This window comes from Phaenicophaeus curvirostris, chromosome 2, assembly GCF_032191515.1.
Source record: "Phaenicophaeus curvirostris isolate KB17595 chromosome 2, BPBGC_Pcur_1.0, whole genome shotgun sequence".
NCBI lineage: Eukaryota > Metazoa > Chordata > Aves > Cuculiformes > Cuculidae > Phaenicophaeus > Phaenicophaeus curvirostris.
The window spans coordinates 70,138,285-70,153,158 of record NC_091393.1 but is presented as its reverse complement, the minus strand read 5'-3'; the positions used below and the strand labels follow the sequence as shown (position 1 = coordinate 70,153,158).

At 36.5% G+C, this 14,874-nt stretch overlaps 1 protein-coding gene across 2 annotated transcripts in view; it reads right to left on the bottom strand.

The window, feature by feature from the left end:
- The window catches only part of SDCCAG8 (SHH signaling and ciliogenesis regulator SDCCAG8), a 115,587-nt gene that overhangs the window by 45,911 nt on the left and 54,802 nt on the right, over positions 1–14,874 (bottom strand). Inside the window, exons 14-15 of one of the 2 annotated variants that reach the window (XM_069852414.1) lie at positions 5,763–5,890; positions 3,638–3,746 (exon numbers count right to left, since the gene is read on the bottom strand). The exons of the other annotated variant lie outside the window; for it this stretch is intronic. Of the exons in view, the coding sequence (XP_069708515.1) occupies positions 3,638–3,746; positions 5,763–5,890 (237 nt within the window). The remainder of the gene's footprint in view (positions 1–3,637; positions 3,747–5,762; positions 5,891–14,874) is intronic. 2 annotated transcript variants of the gene reach the window in all.

Here is a 14,874-nt window from a genome sequence, read left to right as displayed (position 1 = left end):
GATGGGTCACAGATTTTTCCAAATCTCACTTACTTGTCACTGTATTAAAAATAATTGATTATGACTGGGGGAAGACAGGGACAGCAATAAAAAGTCCCTGTCTGTATTCTGGATCCATTCAACTACCAAGAAAGCCTCAGCTCCTATTTAAAATCAAATTTAAGTTTTTATCTACCATGCCTGCTGGAAGAGTCTTGGGGAAAAAGACACTTCCAAAACATTCAAATACTGAAGGTGAAGAACCAGCCAAAGTTAAATAGTTACAATCCAAAGTCAGTCTTAGAATATTTTTAGGATTAGCTGATTTTCGAACACTGACGTGCCAGTGCTGCCTTTATTCCTCTGAACTACCTTTTGCACTGTAGTCCTCTTCAAGCACTGTGATTTTGTCCTCTTAAAACCAACTGTTTACTTGTACAGCAGTTAAATACCTTCCCTAAAATATTTTCTGCTGACACAGTACTGTTGCATATAATTTTAACAAATGAGCCTTCAGACAGACTGCTTCAGATCTTTGTACGGCTACCTTCAACAAACATTTCAGTCCTGGTATTGAGTGCAATGACTGCAGTCAACCAAACATGCAGAAAAATAGTTCAGCTGGGTATGTGTTCTTTACTTCAATTAAACTCACACAGTTGGATGCCTACTCTTGCCAAACCAGTAATATAATTTATACATTATAGTCCAAACAGTAAAACTACACTAAAAGTCATTTAACAATATTTATAACACCATAAAATACAGTGTTAAAATATATGAACTGCAATATGTACCAAAATTATAAAATTTGTTTCTCATCATCAGTGATTAAAACCAGGATCATTGCTCTAGCTTCAATACTCACAACCCTGGTGACAGATTAGAATTCAAATCTTAATGATCAATTTACAATTAACAAGATAGAAGTGAAACAAATTAAACCAACCATTATATATAATGAGACCCAATGGACTCCCATTGTTCCCCTTAATTACAAAAGGCAAATCTCAAATACACAGTGGGTAGTGTTAAGCATTAATCTACAACCTAGAAACTCAGACAGTGACAATCAAAGAAAAAAACAAGGAGAAAATAACAGAGAAAAAAAACAATAACAAAGGACTATATTTTTAAACATGCCTATGCATACAAAAACTTTCACAGACACTGCCTTTCTTTCTGCACAGCCTGAGGGGTATATTTCTCTGACATTGTCTTTCTGAAGCTTTTCTAATCCTGTGTAGGGGGCTAGCTCACAAAAACGGTTCCAGCTTATATATAAACAGGAAAATTTCAGTTCAGATTTTGCAGAAAACTTGTATTAAATAAACGTGCAATGCAGAGGCCTCCCACTGAAACTGTGCAAATATGTAGCTGTCAGATAAACTCGAAATGCCTTTTATTACGTATGGGCCTTTTACCTCCTACCACCTCCCTCCCCTCCTTTCCCCCCCCAATTTTATATAAACTTACTGTTGCATCTGGTATTAAAAAAAACTTCAGTGTTTTACCAATTAAATAAGGGTACTGCTAGGATACAGTTATTTCTTAACTGCATGGAAACTAAGGCACAAAGATTTGTAACAGTATAGCAAGAAAATAGACATCCCGGTGCACAATTCAGTTCAGTGTAAGACCAAACACATGGGAAAAAAACCACAGAAAAGTTCTTTTCTATGCAAATAGGGGACACTTCTGCTTCATGATCTGCTTTTATTAATGTACATGAGAACTAAGTTATAAAATCTTTTGGAGAGATGCTACTGAAAGATAAACTGATCATGCATTTACAACTCTGCTAAAATATTTTTTTGCACCTGATCACATCACTTTTTCAAGCCATTTATTAGCCCACCATTTCCATGTCCACTCTTCCATTCCCATTTTCACATCCTCTTTGTCTTTACCTATTTCTCCATTCTTGGTACTGACTGCAGCAGCTACCACTCCAATGAAGGCAAGCTCAAGCTATTTTAGGGCCACTTGTCAGAACTGCTTTCATACGTTCTTCCATAGTGTTTCTTGTGCAAAATGTACCACTTTCTGGAGATCCAAGAGGGCTCTTCTTTCCTTTTCCAGGTCCTTGACATAGTCAGCTAATGCTGCTAGGTGGAGAAACACTTGGCAATCTCTGGTATTTGTTTTCAGAGAATAACATGTTTTCACAGTATGTTTTCTGTCTTTCCTTCATCCTTTTACAGTTACTAGTCTGTGGCTGGGAGCTCTAGCAACAAAGTCTGTGTGCATTTTTATTGCTAGAATAATAATATGATATGAATCTATTCAGATTTTGTATTACCTTAGTAGAGGAGCCCTACTTTCTCAGAAGAAAAATTCTAATTGCTTCTCTCTCAAGTATCCATCACAACATTTGTAAGGGAAGATTGCTTAGACTTCTCCAAGTTTCTCATTTCTTCCCCAAACACTCTAGATGGGATTCATCTCCCAACCTCAGCCACTTAGCAGCTAGTCAACACTTTATATTCAGTGGAAAGTAGGATGGGCAGTGGAGGCAGTACCTGTGGGATGCATCATATTTTACATATATATAGCTATATATATGTGTGTGTGTGTGCACGCGTGTGTATATATATATGTATGTATGTGTGTGTGTGTGTGTGATCTACTTATATCATTGCCCTTTGACCATTTCTGGAAGCAGGATACTATGATAAATGAGCCTTCTTCCTGAGAGAGTGTTGCCCCTGTTATGTTACCTCAACAGGATGATTAAATCCGCCCAGCAGAAGAATCTTATCTTTAAAACCAATTTTATCTTTGCCTAGTATTTTCTTTACTTTATGTAAGGCATGTGAGATGATCCCTAACCTTAGCCACCAAATTCACTTTGCATAAAATTTACAGACATTGCAGAATGCCAACTCGCCAGTTAAGTCCTATTTAAGTAACCCTGCAAAAAGTTTCAGAGACCATTTTCATACTTTAAAATGTAAAATCAAATTATTTACTGACATAGAACTACAAATTTTATTTTTTTTTTTAAAGAGAGAGACCTGTCCTACAGAACTTTTTTTCTACAATTAGATACCTTCATACTTTTGTATTCATTTAAGCCAGTTATTGCTTCCAGGTTTTGTTCTGTTCCTGAAATTTTAGTGTCTTTCTATTTAGACCCACTATCGATTCTCACAAGAGCACCACATAACAAACGGCAGCAGAATCAGAGCTTCAATGACAGGCAATTTTGCTGACAATTATTTCAGAGATAATTATTCAGTGTGTAATGTTGTGAATGGAGCTTTAAGTAAATAATTAAACCAACAGACTACAATTTTGAATTAGTATTTTGCGTATAATTTCAGATGAACTTGAGTTGTAGCTCTATTAACAATTTTCCATTCTTCATATTAAGGATATGAACATCAGGAAGAAAATAGTATGCAATTTTTACATTGGAATTGTCTCAGAAATTTGAAGTAATAACCAGGAACATATGAGAAATAGAAAATTAGAATTACCCTTAATACAAATCTATCCATGTTTCTTAAGTACCGTGTATTAGATTGAGATAATGTCTAATATGTCTAATGTCTAATGTCAGACAAAATGAATAATAATAAATATCAAAATACAAATAAAAAATAAGGAAGCATTTCCTAATAATAGAAGGAATAGGATAAGAAAATATACTAACCTGTATTTTTCTGATATTTGTTCCAACTTCCTTGCCAATATACAACATTCTTCCTTTAATTTTGCTATGAATGCATTCTGGGAGGTCAGCAACGCATCCAGCTCATTTACTAGAAATTATAAAATTGAAAAATTAGAAATTACATAAATTTATAGATAATTTAAAAACAATTGGATATATTCTTAAATTTCTTTCCTCTAGATCCTTCTGGGTTTGGTATGTTTTTTTAAACTTCAGTTACCTGGGTGTGGAATTACGACTTCATCATTCACCAAATAAAGGCTCTGTGTCACAACGAGCTAACCTAAAGTGTTAAAGCAAATAGCAATTGAATCGGGTCTTGGAAGTTCACTGACATTTCTGGGAGGAATAAAAATTGGCAAGCCATGCCTTAGCAGCCTTTTGCTTGCTCAAGTGGTGCAGAGGATATACTGGCAACCCAAACACTTGCACAGTAGACTCATTTAATTCTCTCCTTAAAAAAGAGAGAATTCTCCTTTCATTTACTGTGTCCTGTGCTTACTATGACTAACATATTTTTTTTTTCTCTTTAATGATAAGATACAGCCTTCTTGTCCAGCGACAGTTGCAGTGAAACCATTTTATAATTTAATTTTCAGTTACTATCACCTAGAAATCAACATTCTTTATTCTTTCAAAAGGAAGATATTGCAAAATGATGTTTCTTGATTTCTGCTTTTAAAATCAGAGAAACCAGTTATCCAAATTCCGTGTGTGTGTGTGTGTGTGTGTGTGTGTGTGTGTAGGGTCATAATAAACAAGGGTTTCTTTAGGTACATAATAAATGACTATCATTTTCAACTCCTTCTAATCCTACTATTTAAAAACAAACTCAGCCATAATTTTGTTTCATTTTTGTATACTGGGACAACTTACACATCAAGAAGGTAAATTACACATCTCTTGTGCAAATTACCCTTGGGTTTATGCAGATGTGCTGGCTAAAATAGGGGAAAAAAGATTCTGAGAGCTTTTTTTCTTTTCCTACTGTGAGACATAGCTGTTTGCATTCCCTGAACACACAGAAAAGTCCTCTAGTACTATGATAATGTTGCAAAAAAGGCAGAAAAATTAGATAGCAGACATAAACATGCCTGCTACCTCAGGTATTATCTGACACTGCTCAGGATTAATACATGCTGCATCATTTTTCTAAAAGTACTGCAGGACTGATGGATAAAATAGGTATTTTATTAAACATATGAATATACCATGTTCCATAAGAGCTGAAACTCTTCTTTTCCACACTCATGGGTTAGAGATTTCCTCTCTAAATATTTTTTTGTTTGTAATATGCACCTTTATTAATGTTGTTGGCATGGTACCTCACAAAAACAAAAGGCTTTGTTTGGAAAACCCATTTTACTCCCAGATTAAAGGTCAGAAATTATTGATCGGCTAAGTCAACACAATGAAGTCTCCTATTATGAGAACCTGAAGTATGCAAAGAATTAAACATCTTTTTTTTTCTAGATTTTGGGAGGGGGGCACATGGTAATGCTAAAAATGTTTGAGGCTGCAAAGATTAAATAAAGGAACATATCAATTTGGAGCCAGTGAATTACATCCAGCTGCGACAGTGAATTAAGAACCGATTAATGGCTAAAGCTTTTCTCCAGTTTGGATGCCGAAGCAAACTCATTAAGCTTTTAGAGTAGCTATAATGTGTGTACTGTGGGAACTGTTCAATGCTATTCAGGAGACTTTAACTGTAAGCTCAGAGCATTTCCCGCAGAGCTTCTGATGCTATTTTCTTTATATAACATGTGTGCCTGAAAATCCAGCCAAAAACAAGCCCTTTGTTTTTCTACTTTGTTGTGGTCTCTCTCAGCTTTACGTTTCTTGAACACAGGTAAATAAACTCATAATCCAGATGGTGCAACAGATGTGAGAGCAGCACTCTGAAATCAACAGACAGTGGGCAATACTTTCCATTTTCTCTTTTAAACGCTAACTAATATGTAATTCGGAATCTCCGGTGTAGTTAGCATCTGCTCCCTTCGGCCAGCCAAAGGTTACAGGTGTTCCTGATGTCATTTCACAGTAAGGCGTGGGCCTGGTTTGTGAGTGAGTGCCCAGGCTCTAATCTTTCCCTACCACCTACCAGTTTTCTCATGCTGGGCTTCCATTTGCTGCATCTTCTGTGTCAGCTCCTGCTCTCTTTGCTGGGCCTGAAGGGCTCGGGCCTTTGCTTCATTGCTAATGCTGTGCTGAACGCTCTCCTTCTCCAATCTACAAAAAACCACCCAAATAGGAAATAGTGAAAAATAAAAATGATATATTGGATATGATAAATTAAAAAGGCAAAGCAGAACATTTAACAAATAAAAGCAAAAATAAAAAAATCATCTGGCCAAGCTTTTACATTAAACATTCCCCTCCCACTTCAGATTATACAAACTGACCTTTCTCTTACAATGTCAAACATTCTCCAGTGGCTAGTAGGAAATGGATAAAAAATATGACCTATTTCCTGAGAAAAGATTAGCCTTTCAGACAAGAATACAATTTATTTTTAAAAATTTAAAACATGATTTCTTTCTCATAAGGAAGTTCTGGCATCCACTTTGCATTGAACAGATTACTTGCATCATCTTTTCAGTGCTATTAAATTCTGCAATGAAGCTCAGGGACCTGACCCTGAGATGGACTGGTTCCCAGTGAACCAGCAGGAGATAAGTCAATGGGAGCGATTGCCACAGTGCTCATAATACAGCTACTCTGAAAGCTTAATGAGTTTTCTTAAGCAACCAAACAACTTTTAACTATTAATTTATGTAAATAGGGGATGAACGCATCGATTACAATAGAGGAGACCGTTAGCACCACACAAGCCCAGCCCCTTGTGGTTCTGCTCACTGTGGGGGTTGTACAGGAAGGTCTAATCTGGTACCACTATTGAAGTATGCAAGCAAGAGAGCAATTTACTTGACCAGATATGCAAGATGGGGCAATCTACTCCTGAGGCAAAACAAATGCTAGACTACTGCACTCCATTGAAGCATTTTATTTAATGCAAGCCAAGCAAAACCAGCATGGAAAATAAAACCCCAAAAAGATATATGCATATAAATTAGAAAAGGTCCTAAACTGCAAATTCAGATCTAGACTTTCCCAAAGGTCATGAATATTTATTGGGCACACGAGGATCCAGATCCAAAATTTCAGTGAGTTCAAACATTACAAGGATTGATTTCTAGATTTCAAATGACATATATGCACACACTTTTCTACGGAAACTACGTTTAATAGCTTGGGATAGGTATCAATAAAATCTTACAGACATGTCGTTTTATTCTAGGGATTATACCTATTTAAGGAGACTACAAAACAGAACATGGGCATAGATCACATAAGGATAAAGCCATGTCTCATGTGGTTGCTGCACTTAACCTTTGGATCAGTGCCTAATAACCCATCCGAGATATTGCAATATCTCAGCATGACACACACACAATGTTAAATCATCTCTCTTTAAATTTACCCCAAAGCAATACAAATGGTGGGTCACATTACTCTAATTCCTGGTCCCGATGTTGCAAGCCCTACCTTAGGCAAAACTCCCTTTGAAATCACGGGCAGTTTTTTCTGAGGTAAGACTGAGATTTGACACCAAGAACACATTTAGATAGCAAACAATATTATAGCGCTAAGAAAACAAGGCACATTTCTTAAGGAAATTTTGTACATTGAACTGCACTTTATCACATCATTCTCAGATTTACTTTGTAACCATATTGGGGCTATCATAAAGAGTGATGCTTGCATCATTTCTTATGTGTAAACTCCAGATTACATGAAAACTCTTTACATACTTGCTGGGAACAAGTCTATTTAAGCCCCTTCCCCCCTTCCAAATATCTTTTACCTTCAGACAGTTGTCAGGAGCATTGGACTGCTCAAAAACCCACACCAGCATCTAACACATCCCCCAGATGCTTTCACCTAAAGGATATGGCAATAGCACAGTATTTTATTTAGTAGTGTCTCATGTGAGATGACTGTGTGCAGTTGGGTGCTGTGCTGTCATCTGGCACACAGCTGGCTGGCTAGCATTCTGCTCGGGGTAGCCTTCAGCATATATCAAGCTGTACAGCTTCAGCTACCAAGGCAAGACTGTAAAGGTCCATTCCTCATAGCTACAGTCCCTCCTGTCTAACACATGCTAACTGGCAAGTCCAAAATAAATGGAGAATCTGCTGCCACTAGAAACACTCTTCGGCTAAGGGGACCCATACAAAAAAAGCCACTCACCTTTGCTAAGTAACTGTATAAAGCAAACTAGCAGGAGCTCAGGAACCAAGGATGCATGGTGAGTTCCCTGTGGCTGCAGTGTATATGGGTGGATGAATATAGATGAGTGTCTACAGTGGATAAATGGTCAACTGTAAGATTAGGAAAACACCTGCAAGTCTTACACAGAAGGTGGGCTGACTATTCTCAGTGGTAGCACACAGAAAGGGATTGAGACACATCCACTGCAACAGAAAAAGCAATACCTGAGGTGCCTAGAGCTGCTGAGGAATGGACAAAATCTCCTGGAGCCAAAGTAGTTTAAACTGAGTGGCAAGTCTTTTACCCACATCTTGACTTGACATCTTGTCTGCTCTCTAAGTTCAATCTCTCTGCCATCCTACAGAAAAATTCCACCACACCTTTTACATACACCAACACAAATCCAAACCAACCAAACAAAACCCCCATGGATAAAAGATGCAGAATATTCCTGCTAGAACCAGCAAACGTGGCAGAAGTTTTAGAAGATTTGACCCTGGCTGCTTATTTGCAATAACTCTGAATTATGACAGGAAGTTTGATTTAAGGAAAAGCTATAGGCTGTGGACAGAAGGGAACAGTTATATCTTAACGCTAATGCTGAAGGGGTATCAGGAGTTTCCTCTTGCAAAAACTTCAGTATTTCTCATATGGACTAAAGGAAACCATAGGGACAATGTAAAACAAAGCAAGCTTAAGCTCTCCTTGAACCCTATTCTGAAGCACAAGTTTTCCGCAGTGATTTTTAGTTCCAAACACTGATTGTTTTGAGCCTGATTTAGGGCTGTCAAAAGCAGCCTATTTAGTTAGCTTGTTCAAATGTGTCAATGAACTGGAGATTGGTTTGTAGTGACTGAAAGCTATGCTTCCTAAATATTCTTGACAAAATGGAGGACATGGTAAGCTATAGCTAACAACACAGGAAAAACCCCAAGAGTGTTATCACTTGCAAACCTTAACAAAATCCTTGCTGAAAATGAAGTGAAAATTCACTTTGATCTTAAGCTAAAGTAAAAGTATGCTGGCTGAATTTGAGCCACCAAATTTAATTTAAAAAAATCCTTTCCCAACACTAATAAAGAGAAACTGGATCACAGATCCGTTGACAATAGAAGACTGTTCTCTGCTAAAGTCATTTGACATAAATAATGGCTCATTTATTTTCTACTGTAAATGAACAGAACTTTGTTTGATAAAACTTCGACTATCACAATGCAGTTCAATAGTAGTTATTTCTGCAGGAGTCTTTCTGCTTTGGCAAGAGTAAAAACACAAAATTAAAAAAAGACAGAATGAGTCTCAACGTAGAATCAGACCTCTAAATGAAGGTTGCCAGTAAGTCTTTGGACAAAACAACTATGATGTGAAGCCCTATATTGACAATTTGATTCTTCCATAACAACAGGTGGCATTTTGTAAAAAGCTAATGGATCCATTAGTAAGGACTATGAACTTAATTGGACAAATTAAAATACTCTAGAAATTATCTCAGTTCAGCAGCACACAAGAGGTTAACATAAGCTTATTTTAGACATCTTCATTTCTTATTAATAATAGCTAAAAATGTAATCATAAAATATTTTAAGCTTTCATATCTACTCAACTTAAATGGGGCTTTATAAATTACTACAGTGTTCAGTGTTGTACATGTTTGATATGTCTGAACTAACAAGACTGCCGAGTCCACGAACTCAGCATTGACACTCATGCTTGGGAAGCAAGAGGACCAGTTGAGCCTTACTCTGATGCTTTTACTATATGCCTCAGCAGATGAGCATAGACATCTTCCTAGATAACATGTAGTCAAGTGGGCCAGTGCTGTGAACGACTACAAAACAAATCCCATCAGAAGAGGGGAAGCACTCAGCTGAGGGCTCCTTCAGCTCTTCCTGAGGAAATGGCCTCCCTCTCCCAGTACTTTTGAATATAAATGTGTAATACAAACTTCTATATACCACATGGAAAAACAGTTTTGAAAAGATGTACAAACACTTAAATCCTGGTACCTTTAACAAAATCTGCCCTGCTGGCACTCTAATGCCTTAGAACACTTTTGAAAAATAGAACTTGAAAGACTACGTGTATTAGGAACTCTAAAGATTTTAGCCAATAGCTTTGGGTACAAAGGCCCAGCAACATTTTATCCAGTCTACTTTGCAAATCTTCCATGATATAGGTCTAGTGGACTGTCCATCACAAGCAGCTTTCTGAACCATCTTCTCATAGCTTATTTCCTCTTATTTCAGCTCCAGTGTCAAAGGAAGATTGGAAAATCAGAGTATATCCTTGCTCTTCTCTCAGGCTACAGAAAAAAGCCCCCACAGAGCAACATTCATGGTAAAAAAAAAACCAACCCACCAACCACAAAACAAAAACCAAACTAATAAATCCTGAAAGAAAAGGTCATAACAGCTACCCTATTCTGTAAGAGGAAGCTTAAAAAAGAAGTTTGCAGCCTCTTGCTTTACTAACAGCATACAAATGCCGCAATGATAAAGGTCATAAAAGAATGTATATAGAATAAGACCATATGTTTGGTCAGAACACATAATGAATTTCTTCTGTCTTAAACATGTATCATCATAAGTATGTCATACACAAAAGGATAAGGGCTCCATTTTTTTCTGGTCAGCAGACAAGCCTAAAGCTTGGTCCGCAAATATGGAAAAGCCCACAATTTGCCAAGAATTCATTGTCTCCAGGAATGGCCTTAAATCATTCTGCCTATAAATGTAAAGGTCCTAAAACTGCTTTCAGACCTGCCTGTTAATTAAACAGTACTGCAGTATCCTATTCAGCTATAAAGAATGGAGAATGCATTTACAGAGTCTGATCTTATGCTATCTCAAGTCACAGTATTTTGCAGCTTTTAGGTAAGGAAATACCATCACAGTAAGACCCCAGACTCTGCACTTAAATAAGAAAATGCTGGTTTTAAGTGTAGCTATGATTCAAAATTATTAATATAATTAATAATGACCTTCTTAATATAATTAATAATAACCTTCTAAATTAACAGACCCCTAGAGCATGTTTGGATCATGCTCATACATTTGGATCAAGTCAATAGCAAGATTCAGAGTCACAAGATTTCTCTCTTTCCCTTTCTAGGAACCTTTAGTATAGCATTAACTGCTTTGGTCATCTTCCTTTGTAAGGTCTTGGTATTTTCATCTAACAGGTCCTTGTTAAAACCTAAGATTGTTATGACTGAGGACATAGCTGGACAGTATTTCCTAATCTCCTTTTATAAAACACTGTAGTTTTTTGCCACCTGCTTTTTTTGTAATAAAGGTTTCATTTTTTTCAATGCATAGGTAAAACCACCACAGCATGTTTGGAGTAGTGGGATTTTATGGTTCTTGGTGCTTTTATAATAGGGCAGAAGGAAAGGCATGAAATGAACGTTCTTATGTGAGAGAAAAAAAACAACAAAAAAAAAAGATGCACACATGCAAGCTTGTGCAAGAATTATGTAGAAATACCTTTTAAAAGCATCATCATCAGGCCATTTCTTTAAGTCTCTCCAAGGACCTGAAAAATCGCTCTTCCTGTATCCCTTTGTGGGAATTACCTACTGAGTTGCTCTTTACGTCTGTTTCTGGGAGCTAAGCGGATGCTGATTCTGGAGCTGCCTGCCAGCTCTTCTCAGTGGAAAGCTCAACTTTCTGGAAATTGCCTCAGCCAGCAAAATGTGTTTGGTGAGCTTCAGTACAATCTACATTTGCATGGTCAAATTTTGCTGAGACTTAATTATTAATTTAATTGGTAGAATTGGAGAATTGCATCACTGTTAAGGATGCATGTGGTTCTATTAGTGAGAACTGACACTTAAAAAATATCTTAATTTTTGTTTTTACAGTGTCTAGTTACATTAATTGAGAGATACAGTTTCAAAATAATGACATATCGAGAGTTTTCTTCTCATAACTATATGAAGCAGAAGCTATTATAAGCAATTAGAAAAGTTATGTAAAGGTCAAGAGTTTAAAAGTGGTAAAAAATTAAGCATTCAAATCAATTTAGCTCTTTAAATAAGGATCTGTACGGTTAGAAGATGAAATAGAAAGCTATAGTAGAATAGCTACAGTATAAATACATTTAAAGTATGTTAATTACCAACCAAATAAAACATTTTGCTACCCTACCTGAAACAAAAGACTGGAAAAGACAGTTCTGCCAGGCCATTACTACTTCACAAAAACACATCAAAAAACCAAGAAACACTTTTAAAGGAGAAAACTCAGAAAGATTAAGCTCTGTCCACATTTTCAACTATGTCAAAAGACTAACTACAATTATTTGACACATTAGCTTAAGACTACTTTCTCCACAATGCATATAATTACCCAACTGTATCCCCATTCCCAGAATCCAAATGTCAACTTATTTTACTACATTCTACTCTTTTTCTGAGAATTTCAGTTTTGCTGAAAAGAAAATTGGTGTATATGACTTTGTTGCCATTGAAATTTTTTTCTCAGCTTTCTCTATTTAGAATGCAGCTACACAACTGGAACCGCCTTACAACTTTTAGTTAGATTTGTATGCCATATAACATTAGGAGGTCCACAGAAACAATAAAACACTAAGTCTAAAACTTCCACTTCGCCCTTTACACTCTACGTCAGGCAGCAGAAGTTACACATTAATGGCTGCGAGTGAAAAAGATTCCTACTCTACTTCTGAGCACTTGCTGTATTTGAAAACAACTTCAAAGCTATCTGGAGATATTGATGGGCATGAGAAAGATGAAAAGTCGTAAGGGCATAGGAACTGAGAGACACAGAGTGTTAGCCCTATGAATGTTTATGTGATATAAAGAAGCTTGAATATAGTTAACTTAAGTATAGACATAACGGGTGGTATATTGCATCTCTACTTCTATCTACTAGGTCTATAAACAAAATGGAAGAATTGGATTTCTTACTTTAAATTCAGCACACAAGAGAGAACTTGCAAATACCTAGCCCATAACATGATTTTATTCCTTTGGTGTTATGCCTTCAAGACAGATACAGAAAACTAACTGTTCCTTAATGTAGACAATAACTACTTTTCAATCCAGATAGTTCTCTGTATACCAAGTCACAGCTAAATATTATAATTAACTGTCTTCTATTTCATTGTTAGAGAAGAAAAAAAGGGTCTTTAACAGTAATTAAAATCTAATATTATGTCAAATATACTAACTTTGGACCTACATCTGATTTTTCTGGCACATCTATAAGCCTTGAGTGCAAGACTCATAACTAGTAAGTGAATATCCACCCTGCAGTGGTTATTACCATCAGATTTTGAACTATTTGGCTGATAGGTCCCTACAGAAGCAGAGAGTTAAGTACAGATAAAAAGTGGTAGGGGAAGATTTGCCATGATAAGAAGTGATTTTTGTGAAGCTTTAGGATGCAGCCCTAAGCACTTCACAGTACTGTTCCCTTTTCTCTGGAATATTCCCTCTATTCCACAAGTCACTTTAACAAATGGCTGAATGTTGAAACATTTGTTTTCTATAAAAGATTTCTAAATGCATTTTTCTCTATATACAAAGTATTTTCACTATATTTAAAATACAGGAGTAATTTTCTTTACTTACAGTGACTCTTGACTTTGGCACTAGCAGCACCTTATGATGCAGCTGCAGGACAGATTTAAGCCAATTTAAGGCAACATTGACAGTATAAGGTGCGGTTCCTCTTTTCATCCTCTTATAATTAGTGCTCATGCAACTTATTCTGCAAGAATAAACGATTAGTTTTCAATCTGATTAACTCCCTGAACCACTTCATTATACAGGTGCCTGTCTTCCAGTGTCAGCACAAGTAAGGGCCTGGCAATATGTGGCCAAATGTAGCCACATACTGACACTCCAGGGATTTGCCTTTTCAGCAGCAGCATAGACTTAGACCAGCTTCAAACAATTGTAATGCTGTACTCCTAGGCTCAGCCTGTTAATACAGTAAATCCAACCATCAGGCACCTACTATTGAATCAAAAAATGATGCAGCTAAATGATGCAGAGATCTGATCTGCTATGAACTCACTCTGCTAATTTAAATTTGTTCAAAAAAACAATGGGTTTGGTACGTTAACTTTGTACCGGCAAGCTTTATGCTGGATCAGGTATCATCTGTCCTACTGCAGCTGGCATAAAGTCACCATAAACACTGCACGGCATGATCTAGCTAATTCAAAAGGAAAGTGAATGTGTGCTCACACCTGATCAGGATCAGATCAGCACAGCTGAATGATCCAGTAGATCACAGATGCCCTATGGATGATTGCTGAACAGCCACCTACGTTTTTCACAGACATTAGGTTTGGACATGCAACCTGCAATTAAGCTACTACAGGCTTGCTACTTTTAAGTTGTTAACTATCCCAAACTATTGCTGAAGTTGAGAAGAACTGAGGAATCATTTTCTCTGCCTCCAAAGGACCAAGCTTCACATGAACAGCTTGGGAAGAAGTAGAACAATTTGACAGAATAAAGCATTCTTCAGGACGACAATTTGAAATAAAATATTTGATTTTGAGAGAGTTTGCTCTAGGGTAATCTAGACTTCTCCCCCATCCTACAGCAAGATACCATATATTTCATCAAACTGATAAACTTATGACCAGAAGCAAGAAATACATTACCTTGTACATGACCGTTCATTTGCTTAGATATTACAGAAACATCCCAATAAAATACACGTTAACCTACCCACATATGACAGGAGCTAGATACGAACAGGAGATTTAAAAAATAAAAATCTAGCCTTATATGCCTTTTATTACTTTGGTCAACAGTGGCATAATTTTTGTATTATCATCATTGTAACTGTCTGCATATTAGTATTAGAAATAATGGAAAGGCAGCAAAGCAGTTGAGGTGTTAGGAGATTTTTTTTTAAATTTATTTTTTATTTTACTTTTTGTCCAGTTATAAATCTCTT